Source organism: Cajanus cajan, chromosome 1 (genome assembly GCF_000230855.2).
Source record: "Cajanus cajan strain Asha chromosome 1, NIPB_CcT2T_4, whole genome shotgun sequence".
NCBI lineage: Eukaryota > Viridiplantae > Streptophyta > Magnoliopsida > Fabales > Fabaceae > Cajanus > Cajanus cajan.
In genome coordinates this window covers 85,464,934-85,487,855 of record NC_138517.1, presented here as the reverse complement: position 1 = coordinate 85,487,855, position 22,922 = coordinate 85,464,934, and the positions used below count along the sequence as shown (strand labels likewise).

Sequence of the window (22,922 nt, the reverse complement as noted above, 5' to 3'; positions counted from 1 at the left end):
AAATATATACATCAAATTAGACTATTATCTTTATATATATATATATATTATAGATATAATATATTACTATATATTTTTATAAAAAGATATGTAATATTATATATTTTATTTATTTTATATTTATATTATTATTATTTTACATAATTTAATATATAACATGGTGTATATAAAACGAAGAGAGAGAAAAATTTATCTTATCTTATTACTTCATGATACATTATACAACTATAAATACTGAATACAATTACATAATATATATGGGACTATTATGTGCGAAAAAATTCTTTTTAAATATTTAATGCAATTTTATATTAAAGATTTAAATTGAAACTCATTGATTAAACCAAGATCCAGTACTAATTGATTAGATTCTATTTCTCGTATAAATCTTTGAATTCATGTTTAAAATACACTGATTTTTAATTAAATATATATTAATCATTCAATAAAATGCTTATAATAGGTTGCTAAGTCGATATAATATAATAACCAGTCGTTATCCAGAAAAAATTATCCATGAAAAGAAATGATCCAATCAAATCAACTCCCTTCTTTTCTCTTTTGGTAATATCATTTTCAACGCAAATGGCGGTGTAAAGAATATATATATCAAAGACCGTCCATTCCACTTCACGTTTTCACAAAATCAACGGTGGAGATCTTCTTAAATCTACAGACAACAACGTCGGCAAATGGGAAATGCAACTGCAGCCTCGAGGCGCACGTTAGTAAGATATTCTTACCGAGCGCGGCGTTGGCGCGTTGCGGCTTGTAGTTGTGTCAGCCTGCGCTGGCATTACCTCAAACGCGTCACGCGCTGAGCCGAACGCGTCTGACAAACCGCATCCAACGAAATTCAAACATTTCCACGTTGGACTGCGCTTAAACAAAAGCTAAACATGGTAGATCACAAGTGGCTTGCTTGGTCGGACTAGGAAAAACTTTCAAACCAAAGCAACACAAGCTTCTACTTCACGTTCACCCAATTATTTTCTTCCTCTCGAGTTGAATTTTCCGCTGCCCAATCGGTCTTTGAAATCACGCATCTTTCTCTCTCTGGATCTCGGCATGGAGTCGAAAAACCCCGCGAGGTTTACGCTGGGGAAGCAGTCGTCGCTGGCACCGGAACGCCGCAACGAGGAAGCGGAGCATCAGAATGAGGGAGACGCCGTTGACCAGAGCGTGAGGTTGATGTATTCGGCGTTCGAAGGCGATGTGGATGGTATTCGCGAGGTGTTGGAGTCTGGTGTTAATGTCAATTTCAGGGATATTGATTATCGCACTGCTCTTCATGTTGCCGCGTGTGAGGGATTCACTGAGGTCGTTGAGTTTTTGCTCCAGAAAGGTGCCGAAGTTGACGCCAAGGATCGATGGGGAAGCACGGTAATAACTACACTTTTTTTAATTTTTGATTTGGTTTAGTACCGTAAGTGATTGTGAATTTGTGATTTGATGTTTGGCTATTGGCATGGTTTGGTTGTGTTGTTAATTCCGGTTTCGTGTGTGACAAAAGCCAATAACATTGCCATAGATTTTGTTTAGGGAAGGTCTAAGGTTTGGCTTCAGCCTTCAGGGTCGTTGTATCTTGATTTACTATTATTTGACTAGTCAAATGCTTGATCCTTTTGTGTGGATTTATTCTGTGAATTGTAATGCTCGAATAAATGATAGGATGTGTTGTAGATTAAGTTAGAGACATTTTGTGGACATAATTGTGTTGCCCTTTGCACGGGGCGGTTGACTAATAGTCTAGGCTTGAGTTTCTTTTCTTGGAACAAGTTTAAGGGTATGCTTGAGTAAACTTCTCCATAATCACTTCCAAGGAAGAAAAAAAAAGGAAGTAAAATTGAAATAAACTTCACCATAAGTTAAAATCAGTTTTATATATAAGTTAAAAATAAGATTTGGGTGAAGCAAATAGAATAAAACTTCTAGAAATTAGTTTATGCATAAGCTAGTTATAGCTTTTTGGAAAAATTTATTTCATTTTATCTTCCTATTTTTTTTCTCTCCTAGAAATGTTTTTGGAGAAGATTATCCAAATAGGCCTTAAGTTAGCTTCTCCTCTTATCAAAAGGACCTTGATCTTACATTTGGTTACACTAACGTTTATTTGGCAGGGTGTTTTCATATCTGAATTTCGAAAGCCAATACTTCTATTGGATGTTGTCTTCGCGCTTGCCTAGTTAATAAAAACTGTATGACGTGAGTAAATGTCAAGAGAATATAAGTGAAGTAAAACATTGAAAATGTGATTGATCTTGTGGTGTAAATTGTACTAGGTTTCTTTTTGCTTGAAGTGTTGGACTATTAATTGTAATTGTCCTTATCCTTAGTTTAATTCCTAATGAAGTGATAAGCAGTTTCTGCTTAAATCTTTCTGTAGTCTTGTCTTCAAACTCCTCATTTTCCTCTTCTTTGTATTCCATAGTGACTGTTCCATGGTCTTCTGTACGGGCTACCTTTGAAAATAAAATACTACTATTAGATATTAATATCTAGACTGATTATTAATCTTGTATCTCCTCAACAGCCACTTGCTGATGCTATTTTTTATAAAAAAAATGACGTGATCAAACTATTGGAGAAGCATGGAGCAAAGCCTCTGGTATGTGTGAATTTAAGATTGTAACTTATCTAGTTGTATTTATTTGTCTTTTCATATCAGTTTTAGCTTTTGAATTCTGCTAATGGTTGCCAATCTATGTTGGGATTATACTGTTTCAGATGGCCCCTATGCATGTTAATCATGCACGTGAAGTCCCAGAGTATGAAATCAATCCTAAAGAGCTTGATTTTACTAATAGTGTGGAGATATCGAAGGTAAAAAGTTTGTAATGATTTATTATTATTATTGTTATAATAATAATAATTATTATTATTATCGTTATTATTATAACAACCAATTTGTTCTGTCTTCAGGTTATTTTATTTCATAAAACTTGAGGATTTAATAAGATTTTCTTTAACTATACCTCTTTTATTGTCCACTATTAGATTTTTTAACACAAACTTCTAAATTATTTTGATTTCTCCTTTTCCCCCTTTTCATTTATTATAAGTTCTAAATCTAATTAATGATTTTAGTATGTTTTATTAACAGCTATAAGCTGTGGTTGTGCTGCAAAGTAACAAATTTTTATGATAAATTTGTCTGTTGCCATGTCTTGGGAACACAATTGTTGTGAAATTAGCTAATTTCTGTTTCATAAGGAATTTGGCTACTATCGAGTATCTAGAGTCTAGTATTGACTAGTTAGCAGATTCAGTTAAATGTTATATGTTTGTTTGTTCATAATTACTTAAGTTCATGAATCATCCGCAATTTCATCACTTCAAAATGATTCTTGAATCTTACTATCTTGCCTTGATTTGCAGGGGACTTTCTGTAGTGCATTGTGGCGTGGAACAGAGGTTGCAGTAAAAAAGCTTGGGGAGGATGTACTTAGTGATGAGGAGAAAGTGTGAGTTGCTCGTATCGTAAACCTTGTGCATAGATTGTTACATTTTGTTATATGCTTTGATGATAATTAATATACTTGACTTTTTACAGGAAGGCTTTCAGAGATGAGCTTGCTCTGTTCCAGAAGATCCGGCATCCAAATGTCGTCCAATTTCTGGGTGCTGTGACCCAGAGTAGTCCAATGATGATTGTGACAGAATATCTTCCCAAGGTTTTTTGTTTTACAATTGCATGGAGCATGCTTTATTGGGCTTTGTTGGGATGTTTGTTTGAAGTTTAACAGTAATGTGATAGAAAATGTTTCTTTCTTGATCTTATCCCCATGTTGTGCAGGGAGATCTCCGTGATTTCATGCAAAGAAAAGGAGCTTTGAAACCATCAACAGCTGTGAGATTTGCACTTGATATTGCTAGGTATTTGACATTCATATCTTGATTTTATTTCGTTTCTTCTGTTTGCAACATTGAGTCTCAGAATCAGCTTTCTCCCTCCGTCTAGCAAGGGGGTTATTTTGAATTTTTGGCAATTTTATTTTGATTGGTACTTGTAAGTTGTTGTTATTAGTTATGTACAGACAGGGATGACAATGGGTAGGGTTTAAGTAGGGTTTTATAATACCTGTCCTCATATCTGCATTTAAAAACAATACCCGTATTCAATCCCATACCCACCCAAGTAGCAATTTTAATCCCTATTCTCATATCCATTGGGTACCTATGTACCTATACTTGCAATCTGCATTTTACTTATATATAAAGTAAATAAATCAATAAAAAGATAACATTTTACACACATAAATATAATATTAATTTGTCACGTCTTTAATATTACAAAAATCTAAGATGACAATTCTTATAAATAAAGATTACAAAACATTTAATTCTTGTAAATAAACTTAAAAAAAAATCAATATAATAAAAATTGTGATAACTTCCAACATCATGATTATGTGTTAATAATATTCTCCAAGACTTGTGAAAAAAATTATACAAAAATTAGTTAGATTAAATTATATATTATAAATTTCAATAAACAAATACGAAGACGCAAGATTGCAAGAAGAAAAAAAAAGACTAGATAGAGTTTTAGTTATAATATCATAATATAATTTAAATAAACAAATAAATAAATTATTATTAAGTAATTATATATATATATATATATATATATATATATATATATATATATATATATATATATATAACTATGGGGCCGAGTGGGTTGGGTACCATAATATTCGTACCTGCACTTGTTCCCACTAAATTTTGCGAGTCTATACCTGTCCATACCCATCCCCATATAAATGGATATTTATCCATGTCTGTAGGGTTTAGATCTATTTTGCCATCCATATGTAGAGAAAAGAGCACAAAAACTTTAGGATACTTCCATATTACAATTTTTATCAATATTTTATACTCCCAAAAGTTATCTCCCGATTTCACTCTCTTATATGTTTGCTTGAAAACTGACATTTAGTGGAATTATCTAATTTTGAATTATGAGATATACTCAGCATGAATGTTAGAATTATAAAGAAACAGAACAGGGTTGGAATATAAGTGAGCCAATAAATTTTTCTTTTTATATGCATTATAGTGGATGAGGGGTTGTTAGTTACGTATTTTTCTATTAATCACCCATTTAAAATTTTAGAACACCATGTTCTCACTTGAGATCGGTCTAGGGACGACCTCTCCAATGAGATTGGTGAACCTCTTCTGCTTGGTACGTCGGTCGTGCCGAGATGGGAATGGTACTTGCAAAAAAGACTCTGATGCTAAAGTTAGTCCTTGATAGTGTAGATGTCTCATGTATATAGCAGATGTACCTTGGTCATTTTAGGGTTTTTCCCTTTGGGTGATAGCGAGGTTGACTTCAGCCCAAGATTGACTGTGGCCCATTAAGTGCGTCGAGCACTGTGGGCTCGTGCTTAGGACTGTCGTTAGTGCGATTTGGGCCGAGCTGGGCCTCGGCACTCGTGGGTAGTACACTTCCATATTACAATTTTTATCAATATTTTATACTCCCAAAAGTTATCTCCCGATTTCACTCTCTTATATGTTTGCATGAAAACTGACATTTGGTAGAAGTATCTAATTTTGAATTATGAGATATACTCGTAGCATGAATGTTCGAATTATAAAGAAACAGAACAGGGTTGGAATATAAGTGAGCCAATAAATTTTTCTTTTTATATGCATTATAGTGGATGAGGGGTTGTTAGTTACGTATTTTTCTATTAATCACCCATTTAAAATTTTAGAACACCATGTTCACTTTTATTTGCCACACTTTACATAGCTGCTCTCAAAGCCTTGATAAAAGAGGAAGATTGGCAGTTGCGGAGAACTTCTCCAATCTTTTATGGCACAGCGAGACACCCCCACTTGGTTGCATGTAGCATGATTGTTGTGTAATGATTACCCTTGATTCTTCTGTCATGATCTTGCCTATTTATGTATCATGTGAAGGAGTGACATTTTTCTATTGGCATTTGAAGATCATAGAACAGGATAAGGTATCATAATTAGATGAAGGAAAGTTCCAGTGTTAATATTGAGGTGGGTGCATTCTTGATTGAATGTGGGTTTAACTTAGGTTTGGTCCTGGAACTGGGAAGTGGTTGTTAAATATGACCCACACAGACAAAATAAGTTATTAATTTGATGATAAGGTATTCAATATAATTTTAAAAGATATCTTACGCGTACTTAACTCTTCAACAGTTTTCCTATCTGAGTTTTCAGTCGTTGGATGTCATGCATGGAATTTTGTTTAAGGAGTTTCATGACTTTAACATTGCATGGATTCATTCTTGCTGGAGAAATTTCTTTGACCTGTTGAAGACATACTTTCTCAAGATTCATTTAATGTAAATTATGTTTAGATGAGACATTTATTGGGTTCTGATTAATGGATAATGATGTCTCTGCTCCTTTTATGTTTGTCTTTTGAAATTATGCAGGGGAGTGGGTTATTTACACGAAAATAAGCCATCACCAATTATTCACCGCGATCTTGAGCCTTCGTAAGTTTTTTGTTCAATTATTGTTTTTTATCCTCTAACATTTTTATGTGCAGTCCATGTGTTTGGTTTAATAGTCTGATACAATCTACACTTTTTATCAATGTTGCTTATGAGTAAGCTAACAGTAATATATTGCGGGATGATTCTGGACACCTAAAAGTTGCAGACTTTGGGGTCAGCAAGTTGCTGGCAGTTAAAGAAGATAGACCTCTTACTTGCCAAGATACTTCTTGTGGGTGCTTCTTTCCTTCAGATCTGTCATTAATGCCCGCTTGAAATATCTAAATTTCTGAAATGCTGTATTTTTTTTATTCATAGGGCATAAGAAAATATTGTCATTATTGTGACATTTTTTATGTGCTTTACTTTAACACGCTGATTCATGGTTTAATTTTCTGAAACTGGGAAATTTTTTTTATTTTTGTTGATAGGCCGCTATGTGGCTCCTGAAGTTTTTAAACAAGAGGAATATGACACAAAAGTGGATGTATTTTCATTTGCACTAATTCTACAAGAGGTAACTACATTGTTTTTCCTTGAAAATCAACAATGGAGAATTTCAATGTAATTTTAATTGATGATTTACTTCTTTTCTTTCCTATCAAAACCCAATAATTCCAAATATATAATAGTAACATGCTTTTCTGCTATCATGTTTCTAACAATATTTATTGGTTTTATGGAATAATTGTTGCTTTTGTATGAATGTTAAGATCCTAACTTGCAGTACTCGTTATTGATGTTTCTTATGTGCTATCTTTTAGATGATTGAAGGTTGCCCTCCTTTTTCTGCCAAGCAAGAAGATGAAGTTCCTAAGGTATATGCTGCAAAAGAGCGACCACCTTTCCGAGCTCCAGCCAAGCGTTATTCCCATGGAATTCGAGAGTAAGTCTTCCAAGTTTCTTAGGTGATATTTTATGTCCAACATTTTTATGCTTAGAGTCTGCTTTAATACAAACTTAGAAGCGTTTTTGAGAGTTTTTCTACTAAAAATTAGTTTTTATTTTCAGTAGAGAAAATATGAAAAATGCTTCTATTGTGTATCTAAACAGACTCTTAATCTATACTCAATCACCTTTTCCCATAATTTCATAGTGTGCCTTATAAATTTTATCCCTTTGTACTCTATTGAATATCTCCCTTGTTTCTTAGATCTCAAAATCTTATTAAATGTCTTAGTAAGCTAAATGATGTTCTGTTCCTCATACTTCTTAAAACAACTGTTCATAAAATTAAAATCATATTCAATAGAGAAATCAGTAAAAGATTGTCCTTCATTTAGCTCTCGAAAATCAAAATCTTCGTAAGCTTCTATAAACTGCCTTGCCTCACCAACATGTCCATTTAGATCTGCTCTTGTGGGAAAATCCCTAAACCAACCGCTTCAAATCTTCCCAAGACCTTTCTTTCAAATGATACTTTAAGTAACCCATGGAAAAATGCTATAAGCTAGTGAATTGAATTCATTTGCCAAGGGTCAAACAAGTTCATAAACTGGTAAAAATACGTTATAAGTTAACTGCAATGATTTGTCAAACGTGTTTGCTATTTAGCTGCACAACACAAGTCATGCCAACTTTAGTTAAGCGAATGTGGTTATTAGGTTATAGCATACATGACTAGTGTGTGCTATTTTGTTTATTTTGTGGCATATTTTGTCCACCCTCTTGCTTAGTGTGAAATTACAAAACTATACTTCTGATTTAACACATTGTCGTTGCCAACTTTTGCTTTTTTTCATTTGATAATGATTAGTTACAAGTTTTACATTTTGCTGATCTCTCTAATGATATAACCTTATAGATTGATCGAAGAGTGCTGGAATGAGAATCCAGCTAAGAGGCCAACATTTAGGCAAATAATAACAAGGCTAGAGTCCATCTACAACGCAATTGGTCAAAAAAGACGTTGGAAGGTTATCATCTCTCTTACATTGCCCCTTTTCCTGCATCAGATATGCTTGTTCAAAACTGTGTTGACTGGAATGAATGCTTAATCTCTATGAAAGAGTAGAATTACATGTGGCTAATATAATAGGGTTGATGAGCAAAATTGTATGATCTTTTGGAAAATTTCAGCTCAAGAATTGTATTCTAGGGAAACAAAAGTGAGAAACATTGACAATTTTTGTCCTTGCTGTTTTGTAACGTGCAGGTTAGGCCAATGAGATGCTTCCAAAATCTTGAAGCCTTATTGAAGAGAGATCATTCAAATGCAAGTAGTCGGGGCGGTTCATCTCGCTCCACATCCAGCCGAATATGAAGGAAGACATTGCTCTTTTCCTGCAACTTTAATATTGGCGTCAAGATAAAGGTAGCAACCAAATTTGACTTGAGTTCCAGCTTTCACGTGTGTGTGTGTTTACGTCTTTCAAGATTCTTTATACTTCACGGTGATTTATTTCCGATTACATTATGTCTGGCCATAGAATTGTATGTAACACTAGCACGTTGTTGGAAATTGCTCCTTCTCATGTACATTATTATGTATTATGTAGCAGGACATTATTTTTTGGATAAATAAATATCATGCAATATATGACTTCGCAATAGAATTTTACCCGAAGAACTTAAACTATTAAATCGAAATTTGAACTCCGGCTAATGTATATAAATTAGTATTAAGCAATATAATTAAGATGGTTAATAAATAGTGATTATGGAAAAAAAAAAAAAAAAAAAAAGTGGCACTCAAGGCCAGATAAACAAGCACCAGCATATGAAGGATGGTCTACATGTCCAAACACAAGAAAATAACCTCATTCTTTTAAGAGTAATTTTTGGGGTGTTTCAATTTTAAAAGTAATTGATAAAAAGTATTCGTTTTTTAAATGAGAGCGTGGTTCATGGGCCTCCTGACTCAAAGTCCTTTTTGAGGGGCGGGGATCATATCCAAACACAAGTTTTGGGAGACGTTGCAAAAAAAATTTACTCTAAAATTTAAAATTATTATTTTTAATATTAAATATTTAATTTGAGATTATATATTTTAATATTATATATTTTAATATTATATATTGATATTGTACCATAAACATTGATTAGTAGTGGTGGATGTGCGTTGAAAAGAGGGTGTATAATTGCACCTTTTCACTTTCAAAAATAATTATAAATATACATTTAGAAATTTTGTATTTGTTGGCTATTTTTGTGTATTTGAATCGACAGACTTCAATTTGTTACCCCGCTGTTAAATTTTGACTTTCATCCACCATTTTTTTCGTTTCCTTTTAGGCTCTCTAAGTACTTTGCATTATTTAATTAGGTTTTCCATCTGCTTTACATTTCATTCATTTTCATGATAATAATTATTATCAATTTTTATTTTAAAATAAATTGCATCTATTAATCCAAGGTTCTAAATTTGTCACTGCCGTGAGTGTCACGTGAGATACTTATTTGACCTTCTATCAAACATATTAGTGGTTAATGAGTGTCATATAAAAGTAGAGGTTAAAATCAATTATAGGTTTGTTTAAATAATTTTTTTATACAAACACTTTTAAGAAGAAAAAAAATAGGAAGGAAATTGAAATTAATTTTTTTCATAAGCTAAAACTAACTTATGCATAAATTAAAAATAAAATTTTAGAGAAGTTAATAGGAGATAGCTTCTACAAAACTTATGCATAAACTAATTTTAGCTAATAAAGAAGTTTATTTTATTTTTCCTTCCTATTTTTCTCTCTCAAAAATGCTTTTCAAGAAACTTATCCAAACAAATCCTAAAATAAAAAAAAATATTGATATTCGTTGTGATTTTATCTATCTTAACCTAAATTTATTTATATAATAGCTTCATGTTTGGATGCAGTCATAAGAAATATTCCTTCAAAACAATATAAATTTATGTATTATTGTCAACTAACCTTATTTATCACCATAAAATCAAAGCATTATTATCTAAAATAAAATAAAACATCAGAGAAAAAAAGAAAGAAATTTATTATAAATGAAAAATAATCATACTAATATCCGTCCTACAATCCTACATATATATGCCTTGTCCCGATAGACAAATTCAAATAAGTACTATTTTGAACCGCATAAGCATCGTGATGATGACAACGAAATGAGAATTATAAAGTTATCAATATGATGGGTAAGTTAATTTTCTGCTGAAAAGAATCCAATGTATATGTTGTTAAGAAGAAGCACTCCTAATATAATCATTAATTTTCGGTTTAGATTTCCGACAAGAAATCATATAGTAGTACACTAACCAATTTGGGTTGGTGTCACTAAATTCACACGCTTAATCCTGATTTTTGTAAATACAAAAAATTTAAGTTGGGAAGAGACATTCATCTATTTAGTATTTGTTTGTTAAACTTTTGAAAGAGATTATTTCTGTATTTGACAAATAATACTCCTTGATAATATAAAAAAGTAGTAATACACTATATAAATAATAATGGGCATGTGATTTTCATTTGATTAATTAGTTGCAACAAAATACTCAACCGAAATTCCTTCATCATAACTAAAATAGACAAATCAAGTACCTAAAATTTACTATACCTATTTATGTATTTTTAGTAATATTAGAAAAAATATTACTAAATTATGAGTAAATGTTGCTAATATATATTTGTGACATTTTATCAAATATAAAATAAAGTCTATGTTACTAAAGATTTTTAACATTTTACATATTAATGATAATATTTTTAAAAGTTATAAAGTGGTATTTTACAATATCTATAATCTATAATGATAGATAAAGGGGATATCTTCCCCCTTAACCCCCTCTTTGTCTCCAATTTTTAATGGGACTGTTTTGTCCTTCAAAACTTTTATAAAAATCAAATCATTTATTTTATCTAAACTTTTGTTTTTATGTTTTAGTCTTTTAATCTCTTTAAGTAATCATAGTAGTTACACTTTTATTGCAAATGAAAACTTCTCATTATTCATATATAATTGTTTTTTTTTCTCTCTCTCTTCTCATCTTTTGCTTTTCATCTCATTGTAAGATTTTCATCTTCTTTCACATTGTTGATACACAATAGCTATGAAATTTTATTTTATTTACAAAAAATAAATAGAGGTATGAAGTGCCTCAACTTTACTAATTTTAATAACATTGTTAAATTTTTGTAAATTTTATAAAATGATAATTATTATTAATATAAATTATATTATCACCTATAGTTTATATATGACTCTTGTCTAATTCTTTTAGGGTTGAAGATATCAAAAATCATATCTTAATCTTCACTCTATAGTTATATAAATTATTAATTTGTCCTTATTTTACTTGATGAAGACTTAAATTTTGATAAATAATTCAAGATCGGAGAAATACATTTTTATATGTTATTATTTTACTTAATATGAGAGTTAATTTTGAGAAATAATTAAAAAAAATTAATATTGAGATAAAAAATTATTTTTTTATCTATAATAATATTTTATGAAAAAAAAATGTTATAATAACTTATTAACTTAGTTTATAATAATATTTTAATAAATATAAGTAGATAAATATTAAAAAATATATATAACTAAAGATGTAGCGGTGATTCTTTCCTATGAATCATAAGAGACAAGAGCAATAATATGTTTAAGTAGCCCTCTTCGGAGTTATAGATCCCCTTATCACTATGGGAGAAATTAAATACAGTTGGAGTACAAATCAAATAATTGATTTCATATTGAACAAATACTATAATATAAGATTTCTTTTTCAAATGCTTATATGGTTATGTTCCATATGTACTTATATGCTTATATTTATTTTATATGGTTTGAGATTTTGTGTTCTTTTTTTACTTGATTCCTGAATAATCAATTGCACGTCCAATTGTCCATCCATAATCTATCTGTCGAGCTGCATTACCTCTTACGATATTTAACATTACCTTTATTAGATAAACATTTATATTAATTTTTACACCATACATAAGATGGTACGTCTTCCATCATGAAATATATTCGTAATGCATTCAGTTATGGGCACGACTAGTAATTATTATAATCTCTCTCTTCTTGTCCGAGGTTCTAGAAAAAAACAATTCAATCCATATAATTCATTTAAGAAAAAAAATAATTCAATCTATTTATTAATAATTTTTTTATTGGTGATATTCAATTTATCTATAAAAATAAATTTTGAAAACTAAATAATTTTTATTTTTTTAAATATTTTATTTCTCTTTCTTTTCTTTATAAATTATTATATTTTTTTTATAGTCTTTTAAAATTAATAAAACTTTTTTTTATGTCAAAATAATAGTTTAATATCTGAATCTAATAAATATCTCATATTGTTATCCAATAAATTTTAAAAAATAATAGATGAATCATTGATGTGTTACACTAATCATTCATAAAATTAAATTAATGTGTCATACACACCAATAAAAGAAAACATAATTAAAATAGAAAGTCAAATACTATTCGACATAAATAATATTTCGAACTTGTTAAAAGCAAATTTCAGTCAAATGATTATTTTAATTTTATTGGATCCATATGATTCGTTAATATATCCACATATATTACCTATATTACCTGATGCACTAGATTTTTCCATGTCCCAAAACAATATTTTCCCATATTAACACAGACGTAAAAATATAAATTGGCATAACCTTAAAAAAATTAAGATATTTGCACCTCAACGTGAGTTCATATAATATATTGTTATTTTTTGTAACAAAAAAAGATTGTTATTTTTGTGATAATAGTCATGTGATTATTTATTTTCATATGTGCCCCATTATAACTTATAAGTTTGTTTTGTCCTATTTTTTCAAACTTTAATTTGTACGCACCCAAAAATGAAAAAGGAAAGGACGGAGGTTACAAGTATGTTTTGATAATTCTTTTCATGTATCTTTATATAAAAAAAACAAGAAAAATAAAATAATTTTTTTAAGTTAAAATTAACTTATGCATGCATAAACTAATTTGTATAAACACTTTCATATTAATTTTTTCAAAGTATATTTTTAACTTATGTATAAACTAATTTTTAAGTTATAAAAAAAAAACTCATTTCACCTTTTTTTCATATTATTTTCTCATCTAAAATATTTATGAAAAAGTTTATCTAAAAAAATCTTATAAATTTATAAAGTAAACCACAATATATAAAAATGTACCAACTTGAATTGTCGTCAGTAATAAGAGACTTATGTTACTCAACTAAGTAGTTAGAGATTGAATCCTAACTCTTACAAATGTAGAAAACTTAAGTTAGGAGGTAACATACGTATTTGATATTTTTCAAATCCCTGAGGAAGATTGTCTTCGCGTTCAACAAAGAATACTTTTTGATAATAAAAAAAATATATAAAAATGTGACATTGACACACCTACTTAATATTTGTCAAACACCTGAGTAAGATATATAGTATCTGAATTTGATAGAAAATATTCTTTAATAATGAAAAAATATAAAAAAATATGACTAAGATCACATGACTTTTAAGATATTTGTTATCCTATTGATAAGTTTATTGTAAATATTAAATTTTATTAATTTAATAGTTAAGTTGATTTTATTTAATGAAAATATATATCTTATATCTCAACAAATGAAATGTCTTTACATACACAATTAAAACAAGGATTTTTGAACATATGATCAAAGATATTTATCAATTATGCAACTAATTTTCCTATGATACACTTGCTCTACGTATTAATTAAATGATAGATTTTGTTACCGTTGGCATCACTTAATATGCCACATTTAAAGTAACATTTGTAGGATTCATGTTAATTTTCCCCTTATGGAAGAAGACCACATATAGAATTGCCCTATGAAGCATATGTAAGAGGTTTCTTTAGGGTGCAGAGATTGAAATGAAAATACTAATTGGTTGCTAAAATGGGTTAAAAACTTGAAGTCTAAACTTAAAGTAGTCAAACAAAATTGCAGGCATGCTTAGCTATTGATGACGGGATAGCAAAATTTGCCACTGTGTGTGTGTGGAAGCAGCGTTTCCTCATTTGGACAGTTTGAAATGTGCAAGCAAATCTGCTACCTTTACCTTTTTCTTGTTTCAGCACAGACCGTGTGCCGTAAGGCAAAGGGCTCAAAAATAAAAAATAATAATAATGATACTAATATCTATATAATATAGCACACAACACTATATACTATATAGTTGGCCAACTTTAGCATAATGAAGAATCTGATAACATGAATTTGCCAATTAGTGGGGAAGCATATGAAGCATAGAGTCCAACTCCACCTTATTATTTTGAGAAAGCTTTGCACGTAATTGACACATAAGCTTCACTTCAACTACAGTGTTTCTGCTTCTATTTTGACACGAGTGGTGACTTTCTAGTCTTCGTACGTAACATTTTTTAAGGTCTGCAACTCAAGATGGGGCATATCCAAGGTTGCTGAACGTGGAAAACTACTCTTAATGCTTTGTATTCGTACTTCTTCAAACTCTGGCTCAACAAATCAAGTTTCCAATTATTTTCTGTCGTTTGAAAATGTTTTAAGTTTCTTGTCAAACATGAATTCAGTTTTCCTCGATCTAACACTGTCATCAAAGTAAAGATAGCTATAAGTTGATGTAACGATGTTGATGTTGCAATTAACATCGTCATAACTAAAGTTCTTTTATATATATATGCAGGCACTTAGACCTCACAAAAACGTAGTTATTATTCTTTCATAATGTTTAAAAATATAACTATTTGGTTGATTATTGGAGTTTATATATATTCTATCTTTTTTAACTAGGTTTAGTATCATTTGATTGTTAAGCTTTTTAAGAGTTCTCAACCAGGTTTCTAAACTAAAAAAATTATAATTAAGTCCTTTATTTTTGATATTTTTGTAATTTAATTTCTAGAGTTGAAAAATCGTTTATAATCTGTAAAATTTATAAAATATTTTTGACTTTAATATATTTTTACTCTTTCAAATTTAAGATAAATTTAATTTTAGTCATTCAAATTTAAAATTATTATTTTTAATCCTTATAATTTTTAAAAATTTATTTTAGTTCATCAAATCACTAATAACATATTTGAAAGTGATAGATTAAGATAATTATCTAATATTAATTAAGTTTAATATGTTATTTTTACTAATAGGAATATTAGTAGATGAATTTTATGCGACAATTTTTATCATATTTGTTAACAAAATTTGAATATTAGGACTAAAATAAGATTCTTTTATAAATTACAAAAACTAAAACGATCAAATTAAAATTTGAGAAACTAAAAATATATTTAAACCAATATTCTTTATAACATCATACTTTGAACAACTACATTAAATTCTTATTTCATGTCATCATCCATATATTGTATTTTAATTCTTACTCGTAAAAGTTTCCTACTATTCTATAATTCTTATGATTAAGGAGACTATAAAGGAATTTTAACTAATAGAAATTAAAACCTAATGCACATATAGAAGATGATATGAAATAATAATTTAATGTGATTAGCTAAACATGATAGCATAAATAATATTTTGTAAAGTTTCATTAATTATTAAGTGAATTTTTAATTCCATGGACTAAATTACAAAAATATATTAAAAAAATAAAGACCTAATTACAATTTTTTTCAATTCAAGAATCTAATTAAAAATCTAAAAAACAAATTAGAGATGAAATAATATATTAAACTTAATTACCACTCTTAATAAATGATCAATTACGAAATAAATTAACTAATTATTATGAATCGTTAGTTGTAATCAATAACGATTTTTTTTTTATTTTTTATGTAGAGGGATCTTATTTCTTTCCAACTATATATATATATATATATATATATATATATTAAAATTTCATCATTGTTAATGATATTTATTAATATATATAGTTATACTACTAAATATGACATCTCCATCTAAAAAAAATTTGAATTCTAATCCACCACTTTGCGAAAGACTAATTCCTTATTAGGCCACAAAAAAGAAAAAGATTAATTCTCTCTCTCTTTTTATGAGTCAAATGATATATATGAGATGGTACTTCCATGAATACTGTTCAAAGAGCTAATGATACATTAATGATTTTCATATCAAGCTTCACTATTCACTTAGTAATTAGTCGAAACTTAACCATGTCCAATTGATAATGTTAATTTTTTTTTTACTTATAATTATCGACTCTTTAACTTTAAACTAACTTAGTCTTCCTTTGATGATTTTTTGCAATTAATTGAATATTGGTTACCATCATCTAATTATACCACTAATTCTCTTTTTTTGTCTAACATTTGATTAGGAAGTAAATTTGGTGCACGTCAATCAAGAGAGAACACATGAAAGTAAAGAAAAAAGAATTTTTGAAGACTCTCCTTAAAGATTGCTAACACTTGACACCACTCTTATCATGCCCGACGTCATTCTAGTAGAGAGCATCAGGCTCTCTGGCATCGAGTGTTACTCTACCCACACTTGGCGTAGTCTTGGCAGAGAACACCCATTCCATATCCTAATGTTCACGCTAAACGTGGGTCAACATGTGTCAGGTGCCATTTTTATGACATGATACTTTTTGCTCGATTTTTCCTTCTCTTTTTGAAGGATTGAGGGCATTATTCAATCATTCTAAACTTGGATGTGTTTTGGGGCTATTTTGGAGGCTGTTAGGGTTTCTTCCATCACCTTCAATCATCTACTTGGCTCTCCATCTTCCATCATTGATCATATTTTCTTTTTTGTGCTCTTATGACAATGAGAAGTTAAATAAGTTAAGTCCATTCTTGATGGAGTAAAATGTGTGTGTGTTTCTATTTTAATGTTAGTATTTTGTTTCTACTTTTAATGTTTGTTTTGGAGTGATCAACCATAACTTGATATTTGATTCATTAAGTATTGAAAAATATCTTTTGTAATCTTGAATTGAAACAAAGTATTTAATGGAGCTTGTATATAGGAATAGAGTTTGACCCATCAATTGTCTTAACTCCTTTTTATTAATACAAGTTTATTTATTAAGTATTCAAGGGATTGATGCTTAATAAGGAAATTTAGACTTTTTCTTCTAAGGAATTACAGTTTGAATAAACTAGTGGATTGACATTAACATTAAATGTAAAAGAAGATTTGAGTGATTGAATGCATGGGAGTGAGATTCAATAAAGTCTAATCTCATCATTAACATATCATATCATTTTTAATGTAAACTGTCTTCTAACTATTTGATAAAATACCAAAAAGAACTTAATCTTTCTTTTACATAGTTTTTATTTCTTTTTATAAACCAACATCAATTAATGAAATATTCTTTTGTTTAAATTAATTATTAATTTTACTTATTGTCATATGTATTATATAAGTCCTTTGATAGATGATATTTACTTATCATTAACTACTTGTGCGACTGATGTATTTGTCATAATCACCTAACATCATTTTAATTTAAAACTTTATTTGTTGAACTAAGAGTTAATGGATACTTATTAGAGGATTTTTATCTCTAATATCAAGGGATTTTTTTAATAAAATAAATATACTCATCAAAGTAAGATTTTATAACCGTAGGAGATGTGAAACTCGCGATATGGAAAACTTGTTAGCAGATTGTTTTCGCATTTATTAAGTAACATGTAACTCCCACATATAATTTCCGTAAAAATAAGCTAGTAAGTTATCTTCTAGGAGACGAGCATAGTCCGAAATAAAATCATTGGCGTAGTTGCATATTTTCGGAATGACTCTCCAAAATTCAGATTTTGTTTTAATTTTAAGTCAGTGCGATCTCATAAATGTTACTTTCATGTCACAGGTTATCTTTCAATATCTTGCACATTGAAAGCTTAGGGCTAGCTGCAGCCACATGGCAATAGAGCCAAAACTATTACTACGATTTCCTGTGATCCTTCACGGGGTGTGAATGTGAATGTGACGGGCAACAACGCTACATGGCCATGTATTAGAGAATTAATGCACCTCATGATTATGTACCATGATCCAACTACCTGTTAAAACGCTCATAATAAGATTGCCCTACCCTTGTGTGTTTGTGGGTGGGGACTTTGTCTCTGAATTAAACCATCATGCTTGCTATCCCTTGGCAATGGAAAATTGGAACTATGAAAAACATTACTATTTTTTTTTTCTTTTCTCGATTGGTTGGGATACAAACATAATGACTTTGTGTCAGCAAGAAACTGATCTCGTTAATTATTTCCGTTTATTTTCTTTTCCCCTCCCAGGTTGAAGTTTTAACATAGGAGATTTTATTTGCTTCCTATTTACGTACAATATGTTGACTTAAGTTTGTAGAATTGAACAATTACAGATAATCTGATAATAAATGACACGATCAATTTAATAAAAACTAATAATTATTGTAATAAACTTTAATATCATCTTAAAAAATAAGATATGAATTTAACTCAGTTTTATAAAATCAATGTATATAAAATAAAGATTATCATACACTATTATATCTTTATCACCTATGTGAAAGTTCCTACAAGTATAAAAAAGATAAAAAGGACCAACTTCCAAACTGCCTTGTGCTTTTCCTAAGGACATCATTGCCCTGTAGAATGTGAAAAAAGATTGGTAGGAGACCATATATGTAACAAAATTTCTATTCAGCTCCATGTGACTGCCAAAACCAAAAGTTGGTTCATATCATGCCTACACCACCCCAATCCAACAGTGAAAAAAGGAGGCTGAAACATGAGAATGGTTTTTTTTGAATGAGTGGAGACTTTAGCAAAAAGGTAAACTTTATACATTCCAAATCCAAAAGAGCAATCAACATTATGCACAAGCACCACTCACTTTTTCTTTTTTAATTTGCCTTTTAAAATTATAATTAGGGTAAATTCATTGATCCCCGTGCTCAATTCATGTAACTTGCAGTAAACTTCTTCTGCTAAAGCTTGGCACCACTTGGGAAACTTTACAGATAAGCATCATATTCATGGGTAAATATCACACCACAGAATTTGGCATGAACTTTTCATTCGTGAGAGAAAGAAGTACTAAATTTTTTCTAGTTATGTAGATCCAACTAGGCAGTGGTGGCAGAGGACCCTCAATTTATCTTGTACATCTTTTTGGGTCGTTGAATTTGGACCCATCAACTAAAATTTATAGGCTTATAGTGCAAAAGGCATAAGGTAACAAAGAAACAAGAGGAGGAAAATGGACAGCAGATTTATACTGTAATTAGGAATTACAAGCATCTATCAATTACCATTGTGGGTTCTCTTTAGCAAAAGGAAGGGATGGGACCAAGCATCAGTCACCCTGAAGTGGAGTGAGATGAGAGCAGAAACATGTTGCCTAATATAGCTTGAGTATTTTTGTTGATCTTCAATATTCTTAAGCTTTGGTAGAAAAAAGTGCCACTGACTTCTATGAGGGACCAATGACACTATTGCTTACTTTCATTTAGGAGAAATATTTCATGACATTCCTATCAGGTAGTTGAACAAACTAATGCTCATTTCTTACAAAAGCCAATTCAGTTCACTTTAATTTAAAGTCTAACTGTTCCTCCAATAACCCATACCAATCCGATTAATATGAAAGTTATGACAAACATTTTAGCAGAAGGGGGAACTAATTTTATGGGAAGAGGGGGAAATCCCGATTTCTTTTTGAAGAATTGCAACATTTAAAACATAAAAGGGTCTTTTTGATGCTGAAATTACCAATTCATTCTTGAAACCTGGAACTCAATTAGTGCCTAAAATAAAAAAAAGAAAAGGTTGTAAAACTGAAAACCTTGTACTTGAAGCATTTTAGGTGGCATGGCATTGACAAAAACAATGGACTTGGTAGCTTTAAATGTGGCTGAAGAGTTATCAAGGCCGTTAATAGCGGATATAATGATATATAGTTTATGACCAAGTTCTGATAGAGGTGCTTAAACAATCAGAAAATCCTTGCAGCCCCCACAGCGAATTCTTTGAATTGAATTTAGTTCCCATTTGAGCTAAACTTTCTATTTAAGCATGTGGGAGTGAAAGCCAGTACTTGAATCGGCTGAAATCATACAATAGCTTGACGACAAAGAAGGTGAGATTGTGACAACCTACATACTATGCATTTATGAGATTAGGTTTTGCATTGAAGAACAGCAATGCGTAGCATCATTTGAAAGCCCTATAGAGAATCATGTAATTGCTTAGTGGTCCCCTTGTTCAAAGAATATATTACTCCTCAAAGGAACTGCACCTTGTACTTTGCTCCTAACTTTACAGTAAAGAATGAGTGAATGACATTCTCTTCTAAGAGTCACTCTCACAATTTTATAATTCCATAATGTCATTGATTTTGAAGTTTAATTAAGCATTTATTGAGTGAAAGTAATGACAAAGAGAAGTTAATTATGATGACTTCCTCTATTTGTTGAGACACTCATTTGAAATTCAACTATACCAAGTTTAAGGACATTTGGATAATTTAACTATTAGAACAAGTACTACTAAAATAAGGTAAGGTAACTAATTACGTTGTTTTAGGGGGGTGGGGGGTGGCAGTGAGTTCTCCCTCATTCCCAAACAATTATAAGGGGGGCCTCTTCCACCCTTGTCTTCCCTTTCTCCACTCTTTCCCATTCCTCCCAAACAGGCCCTTTACCAAGGACATGTCATGAGGCATCAAGGGTCTAATTTCACAAAATTCATTTTCTTTTGCATATATATAATTGGTTCACATTGAAAACCATGCATAATCAATAATTGAGAGGTGTACATATGCCGAGTGGTGATACATGTGTTTAACTCTAGCATTTGGATGGCTGAAGCAAGAGGCATGTGGTACCACTTACCCTCATCAACTTGTGGTCCTCGTGGCAGATATGGGAGAGATTTTATTGTTAACGAGTTTGACCCTTGAGAAAGTGGCTTATCTCTCTAGCTAGTCCTTTCCATTTCAATTACAATTTAAGTTAAAGGGTAGAAGGTGAGTTGGAACCTTTGGAAAAAGGTTAAGCAATTCGCTACAGAGCAAGGAAAAAAACATGGGAATGCCTTGTCCTCACCAATACTATTTACCATAGCGTCGCCAAGACGGAAAATATTGACTACGATTGCTCCTTAGTGCATGCTGTCACCTACAATTCCTAAGCACCTGCTAATAGAGACCATCCATGCAACATTCTGCCAACACCGTCAACATTTCTTAGTTCTATGTACTAAAGTATAAACTAGAGAACATGAGGTAAGAATATGATGATGCCATAGAAACTCTGTACAGAAACCAAAAAGGGAAGATTGGATGATGTGAGGTAATGGATATATATACTAATCTAGCTAGGATGGACATTAATTAATTTGCTATGTTTAAAGATAATGCTATTTTTTTTATATAAATATACTGTAGTTTTTTTTTCAAAAACAATTTGTTTAACTGATCCATTTTTATAATGTGAATTGATTTTAATCAATTTTTTTTTTATAAATTGATTCATGTATAAATATAAAAAGTGAATAACCGAATAACATCGTATGGATCAAATTCGAAAAAGTTTATTTCTAAAAAAATGAATTGGCCCATTTTACAAAAATGGTTTGATTAACTAATTTATTTTTATAAAATAGATCTGTTGAATTTAAATTTTTCAAAAAATCTAATTGACCAACTACCCTAATTGTTCAGTTCATTTTTAACTTTAGTGAGTGAGAATGGGCCAAATATTGATTTTAATGTGAAAGGTGGAGTTTAACTACTTAATTATTCGAGCAACATTTTCATAATGAGTAAGGAAAAGATAACAAATGGTGGGTACCTTGCTTTGATGTGAGATTTTTTTTTCTTTCTATTTGATAAATGAACCATGCATTGTGAGGGGAGGAGAAAATATAGAAATTAGGAGGAAAAAATAGGAGTAGCCAGCTAGTAAAAACTAGTGTTATTCTTTGTCATAAAAACGTTAAAAACAGGATTGCAAGATGGAAAAGTTCTTGCATGTTTCTCTTAAAATAATGGTTCACAGTATAAGCTGGGGAGAGAAAAGGCAAGAAAAGAGAAGTCGTTGGAATAATGCAACATTTTGAGGCCACGTGAAAATAGCGTGCCAGCGCTTGATGCGTATTTACGTTGTTGGTCTGCAATAATGGTAGCGCAATGTGACAGAGGTAAAAAGTATGTTTGTAAATCATGTTTGCCACATCACATTTACGTCTGCACAAAATAATATTTATACAGCGATAAAGATAAACCAGTATATGAATATATCAAATCTTAGTTTGAAAAATTATATATGCATTTATGAAAAAGTTTATATAAATAATGCTTAATTGTAAAAATATTTTTTTTCTCTGTATTTTTAGTTGATTATAACCTTAGGTTAATTTTTACAATAATAATGATGATAATATTAATAATAATGGTGATGATAATGATTAATGTTTTCTAAACTTAAAAATATTTACTATTAAATTTATTTATATTATTTGATTGTGAATAAATCATATAAGTGGTGTGATGTATTGTAAATTAATTTTTTATTCTTATATAAC

General features: G+C 30.1%; 1 protein-coding gene across 1 annotated transcript; it reads left to right on the top strand.

Moving 5' to 3' along the window:
- The first annotated feature begins 886 nt into the window (after window positions 1-886).
- LOC109803426 (serine/threonine-protein kinase 12) lies at window positions 887-9,049 on the top strand. Its single transcript, XM_020365000.3, has 12 exons — window positions 887-1,383; window positions 2,534-2,608; window positions 2,728-2,823; window positions 3,379-3,464; window positions 3,554-3,674; window positions 3,797-3,876; window positions 6,432-6,494; window positions 6,620-6,726; window positions 6,926-7,011; window positions 7,259-7,380; window positions 8,299-8,410; window positions 8,650-9,049. The coding sequence occupies exons 1-12, from the start codon at window positions 1,069-1,071 to the stop codon at window positions 8,755-8,757; spliced, it is 1,371 nt and encodes a 456-aa protein (XP_020220589.1). The 5' UTR covers window positions 887-1,068; the 3' UTR covers window positions 8,758-9,049.
- The last annotated feature ends 13,873 nt before the right edge of the window (window positions 9,050-22,922 follow it).